This window comes from Sphaerodactylus townsendi, linkage group LG04 (genome assembly GCF_021028975.2).
Source record: "Sphaerodactylus townsendi isolate TG3544 linkage group LG04, MPM_Stown_v2.3, whole genome shotgun sequence".
Lineage (NCBI taxonomy): Eukaryota > Metazoa > Chordata > Lepidosauria > Squamata > Sphaerodactylidae > Sphaerodactylus > Sphaerodactylus townsendi.
Window position 1 is genome coordinate 71,335,611 of NC_059428.1, and position 6,000 is coordinate 71,341,610.

General features: G+C 39.5%; 1 protein-coding gene across 1 annotated transcript in view; it reads left to right on the top strand.

Annotated features, from left to right (window-relative positions):
• Positions 1-5,491, top strand: part of RRP1B (ribosomal RNA processing 1B) — a 28,929-nt gene extending 23,438 nt beyond the window's left edge. Inside the window, exons 15-16 of the mRNA XM_048493506.1 lie at positions 900-966; positions 1,899-5,491. Coding sequence (XP_048349463.1) covers positions 900-966; positions 1,899-2,086 — 255 coding nt within the window. The 3' untranslated portion in view covers positions 2,087-5,491. The remainder of the gene's footprint in view (positions 1-899; positions 967-1,898) is intronic.
• Positions 5,492-6,000: the final 509 nt, after the last annotated feature.

A 6,000-nucleotide genomic window follows, 5' to 3' on the forward strand; every position in this document is an offset into this window, starting at 1 on the left:
CAAGTTGATGGCCAGTTTTGCACCTTGTTTATACTTTCTGTCTACTTGAAAATCTACCGTCCTTCAAAAGCAGTGGCATTATTAGTTCTTCGGTATCCTTGGGCTCCTGTAGACACAACACTGGCTCCTATAGTCAGAAATTGGTGCGAAGCCTTAGGAATGTTCGGTCTCTTTCATAGAACAAATATTCCCTTCCATGAACTTCACTTGTACAGACATTGACTGCAATCAAGGCTAACCAGATAGATTTTAAGGGAAGTCCATGACCATCTCACATGACCATCTCATTTTCAGAAGCTTCTGAAAATATGTGAAAATGTGTCAACTACAGCTAGATTACAATCAGTTATATAAATGGATTTGCAGTCACCATCTCAATTGGGAGAAATATAAAGAATCCTAGAGTTTTATGGTAAAAAGCTGGTACTAATTTCCTCGTTGAAGTGGAACTATACCACACCAGGATTGCAGGAGGGGTTAAAATGAGCCCTTTAGGGATAGGGTGGTCTATTAAATCTAACAAATAAATAAAATGTGTGAATGCCCCTTCATGGAAAAAAAATCCCTTCACATGGAAATGTTAGGTCTCAGTCAAACCTTCTCCCTTATTTGCCAGTTTTTGTATGTGGAGGGAGTTTATTGGGGGGTGGCAGTGTGGAGCCGCCACCTCCTCTATCTAGCCTAGTTCTTTTACTCTAGAAGCCGATTAAATGCTTCCAGCTTCCTAGAACTGAAACTGTGGTGTGTGTGGTTGACACGTTGCCACTGATGGCTGTAATTTGATTACATTTTTCAAGTTGTGTTCAACAGTTGGGAAGAGGAGAATATTTTAATAAAGGGAACTTTTTAATTGTTCCCAGAAAATAATTTTATCTGCTGTCTTCCTCTCTTTTTTATAGTTTACCAGGCTACAATCTTCCAGTTCCAAAAAGGTCACCTTTGGGCTGAATAGAAACATGACAGCTGGTGAGTGTCTTGACTTTGTTTGTTTGTTTGTTTGTTTGTTTGTTTGTTTGTTTGTTTGTTTGTTTCTCAGTCTTATAGACCGCCCAACCCCCGAAGGGCTCTGGGCAGTGAACAACATAAAATAACAGTTACATAATAGACTGTAAATAATTTAAGTTAAAATGCAGCAATTAAGAACGACTAATAACAGCAATGCCCGCAACAATCCCTGTTAAACTCTCCCAGAAGGGGAGAAAAAGAGTGGGCCCATAGATGGTAATGGGCCCAAAATGTAGGAGGAGGCGGGGGCACTTATATCAGCGGCTGGACACTCCAAAGGCCCGGTGGAACAACTCCGTCTTGCAGACCCTGTGGAACTCACCAAGATCCCGCAGGGCCCGGACAGCTGGAGGAAGAGTGTTCCACCAGGCAGGGGCCAGGGCTGTAAAAGTCCTGGCCTGCGTGGAGGCCAGCCGCATCATTGCTTCTCTGGAAACAGGCCAGTTAAAGAGAATAGAGTAAGGTACTGTTATTTAGCAGCAGTTGCTTGAAAATCTAATAATGGTTTCAGTCTTGTGTAGAACACAGGTATAAGAGAGAAAGCAAAATAGCTGCCATCTGACTCAGTGTGGAGGTAATGGTTAAACTTCAGTCTTGTTGTGATTGCCATCAGCTGGATGGAACAGCAGGCTTTATTTCTGAATACACTCTGATCTCAAACACTGAATTACTGTTACCCGTAGAAGAGAGGCTGCAATTGACTCTAGCATCAATGTATCCCATCATGCTGGCAGTCCAGTTACCAGTAGATGAAGCTGAAATACTTATCCCAAAACAAAACCTGTGATTGCTGGAGGTCTGTCTGGTTCCCCTTCATGTGTCAATGGCTGTGGTGCCCATATCTAAAAATATGCAGTCCCTGAGTAAGCTTCTTGTTTTGTAATCTTTGACAGAATTTAAGAAGACGGACAAAAGTATCTTGGTCAGCCCGCAAGGAGCTTCCCGTGTGGCTTTCAATCCTGAGCAAAAACCACCCCATGGAGTTCTGAAGTCAGCTTCTGGATCTCCTGAAACGGCTGAAATAAAGAAATCTTCTTTAGTGTCATTTAAGAAAAGACCAACTGCAGTGGACTTCTTCTAAGCAAATAAGGAGAGGACTCGTTTGTACAGAATATTTCAACAACCAGTATTTTTGTTTCATTTTGTTTTAAAATTAACAGGATGCCATACATTAGGTCAGTGTAATTTCTGATGCTGGTACTTTACTGAGCTTCTCTGTTTGAAACAACTTTGTATATGTTGTTGTCAAAAGAAAAATAATTTGAGTTTCTAACTAGAGTTTTATTGTGTGCGTTCTGAAAAATCCTGTCACGTGGTGAAAAAAATTGTAAAATTTTGTTCAAAACTATTGCTTGGGTGCTTTTGTTAAACCCAATTAAATTGGGGGGGTTATTTTTGTAGCCCACTCTAGACACAACTCCCTTCTTTTCATGCTTTCTGCCACCTACCTTCTGCTTTCTTACCAAAGCTTTTAGATTAAACTTTGAACATCTGCTCAGATGATGTCTGTAGAAAAGCCACTGTAAGGGATTTCATCCCTTTTGGAGTGTGAAGGTAGCTTGTCTCTTAGTCTGCCTTCAGATTATTTTCAGAAACTGTGTAGACTCTGGGTCATGGTAATAAGGACAGACAAATGTGCATCTCAGTTTGCTCAAAGGAGTTTCAGGATGGATAGTTCCTCCAAGCAATTGCTTCACTGTGTATTTTTGAGGAAGTTGCTAACTAATGAATGTCCTTGTGAACTGCACTATATGAATGGTTTTGTCCACATGCTAGTGGTCTGAGAGTGTTTTTGAAGCTTGTTTTTCCAACTCCCTTACAGTTCTAAATAGTACACACCAGTCAAAATTCAAAGACTGGAATTCCATGGATTTCTTGTTGTTATAATGTTTTACATCTTGTTTTATCGCACAATATAATGGCTTGGACCCAAGTTCCATCTCCATTGTTTTTGCCACTCCTGCTCTTCTCATAGGCTAGAGTCAGCCCCTTGTGCTGTTCCCTTGGGTTCATTGACCCATAAGGACGGCACTGCAGGGAGCACAGTGGTCTGCAGCAGGAGTACGGAGATAAGAAATCTCTTTTAATTGATGAAATAAAGATTAGCAGAAACCCAATTTTGGATCCAACCCCAGGGAAAGAGGATGCCTTAACAAAAATGTTAGCGTTTACTCTTTAAGCTGACACTACATACACCAGAAATCCAATATGATACTTTGGAAAACTAATAGGATTTTAGGGAACTAGGACTAGCAAATATTAGTAATCTTTATGTGCACAAGTCTTTTATGGAGTCTATAGAATAATGCATTTTTTAAAAAGCAGTTTGGCATTATAATGCTCCACCAGTTTCTAAGGCTAGAACCATAATACAGAGTATATAAAGATGTTTGGGGATGAGAGTTCCCTTTATCCTTCTACCAGGATATGTCTCAGGTTTGTGCTCCTCCTTACAGGCATCAAAAGATTCTGCTGGGCATCTTGCAGGACAAGAGTGGCGACATTCTTTTTTCCTGAATGTTAAACTAGTATGAGTTCAAGATTGGAAAGAGTAAATCTCCTGATGGTTACTTTTCTGGAAGGACGTTATTGTAAAATTGTATGTGTAGTATATGTTACCCTGTTCTTTTGTGTTTGTCCACTAGTTTGCCAAGAGTTTAATTCAAATCAGAATATTAATTTAACTTCATATCTTCATACCTTAAGAGAATGGAAATGAATGTAGCACACCAGAACAATTCTACTGCACAAGTTTTTACAATATTCCATCAAAATCCGTGATCTCTGCAGTCAAATCAGGTTATCTATGTATTCTAAAACTGTATAGAATAAAAAGGAGTTAAAGTGAAAGCAGCGTGTGGCCATGCCTACGATTTTCCCTCCCTGAAGTAGTTGCCTCAGCAGAGGGGCAATCGCACAGTCGTGTGACAGCCACCCCCTCCCCCAGTGCTGAAAGGCAGTGCCGGACACAGTGCCAGCGCCCCTGCTACTGGCACCCCCATACAGGGGGGTGGCCATGGAGAAGTCGACTTTAATCATCTTCCTCCTGGCCATTAGTGGCATTATGCTGGCAGCCTGGTCCTTAGACTTACGCAACCCTTTTGTGAGGCATAAGTCTTATTGAGACCCACAGAGGCTTCTTGGTGGGGGGAAAGCATTTTCACTTTTTGATCCTCCCTACCCAACTGGGAAGCCTCTTTGGGCCAGCAGCCAAGCACAGTCACAGCACCATGGCTGGGCACCTAGCTCTTGGAAGGGACTGCCTAAACTATATTTTTTTAACATGTAGAATATAATGCAGGTTGTTTATATATCTTTTATATGGATTTTATGAACATTGCAGAAGTTTAAACAAACCTTGGATCCCATGTATGGGAGACTTTGAAGTACGATGCTGTTAAATTCCAAGATAATATATTTGTTTCTAATAAACTGCATTCCAAATAATGGAATAGCAAGATATTATTTTGTGGTGACCAGCCCGTTGTAGTCTATAACAAAGCTCTTGCTGCCCTCAACAGATTGGGTGAAGACCCACAATAAGTCCATTTAGCAGTTTCCATTGAAACATATAATTTGACTTTATGTAGTTAATGGAATGAATAATTTCCTCAACTATCTTGAGTGGGTTTTCCCCTTTCATTAAAGCATTACATTTTTGAATAATACAATCTTTTCCTGCAGTTGGGGTTTACAATTGGAGGTCATGCATTGTTTCTCTTTGGAATTGCCACCTTAATTAAAACATACACAGCTTTGGATGCTTACAGTGTAGCTGACTTTATAGGGATTCCTGTTTTTACATCACATTTGAGAAATGAAGAATAGGCTGGAGCTGTGCTTCCTGAGATCTGTGACCTCCATTTTGTTCTGTGGGGCAAAGATATTCTAAGTGGCAACCTATTAGAAGAAACTGAGGAACCTATTAGATGTCGTGGGGGTGGACACAAGAAGAAAATAGATCATTTCAATGAGGAAGTTTTGTTAACATACCTTCACAAGAAATGTAAAAGATTTGTAATATTCAAAGTTGCTGCTTGTATCCATGATTGTAATGTAATGGGTGATTAGATGACAGCTTAAGAAGAAGAGTTTGATTGCTGTACTAATTCAGAAGTAACTATACCAAAACACTAATTAAATAGTTCCATAAAGCTTTGATTGTCAAATACAACAGCATGATTCACATGTTACAGTGAATGTGCGTATAATCCATATACGATGTATACTCAATTTTTAATATGTACATGCAATAATTTTCATGGTATAGTCCATGCATGTAGAGTTCAAGATGTGAAACCCTACCTTCATCCAGGTACCTGTCGCCAGTTTTATTGTTAAAGCAAATACACATGTGCCCTTTGTTACAAACAGATGTATCTTACACATGCAGAATGCTCATACGTTCACTGTAACATATAAACAGAAGATCGTTTTGCTCTGTCACTCAGAAGCTGGAGCCATTAAAAAAAGCACTATTTGAATACTTCATAGTTTAGCAGTTCATTTTTAAAAAATGGATGCATATGAACAGTGGATTTGTAAATGTTGTCCTTACCAAAATTGGTAACCTACCAGTTAAAGATGTGTTGTCTCTCTGCCATATTTTCCCAAATTGTGCTAATGGCTGAGAAGATGCAGACTATGTGCTCTTTCTAAAATGTTGAAATCTCAACTCCTTTTTTGGGCATTGTCATTTCTGGCTAGTAGGGTTTCAGAATTGAAAATAAGATCCAAAGTTTTGAGTCAGTGAGCCAAATAGTACAAGGCAAAGTATTTTGGAAGGAATCCAGTGCTTTTACCCTACTTTTCTCCCAAACAGGATTCAAGGCAGCTTATGATAAAAATCAAACTTCAAAATCAATTCACTTGAGGGCTTTTTCACCCCCAAGGTCTAGATCTTTTGTTTGTTTTGTTTTGCTGCTGTTGAGGATGAAAAGATCAATAATATTTTAGAACAAATCCAACTGATCCAATACTAGAAGTTCAGCCATT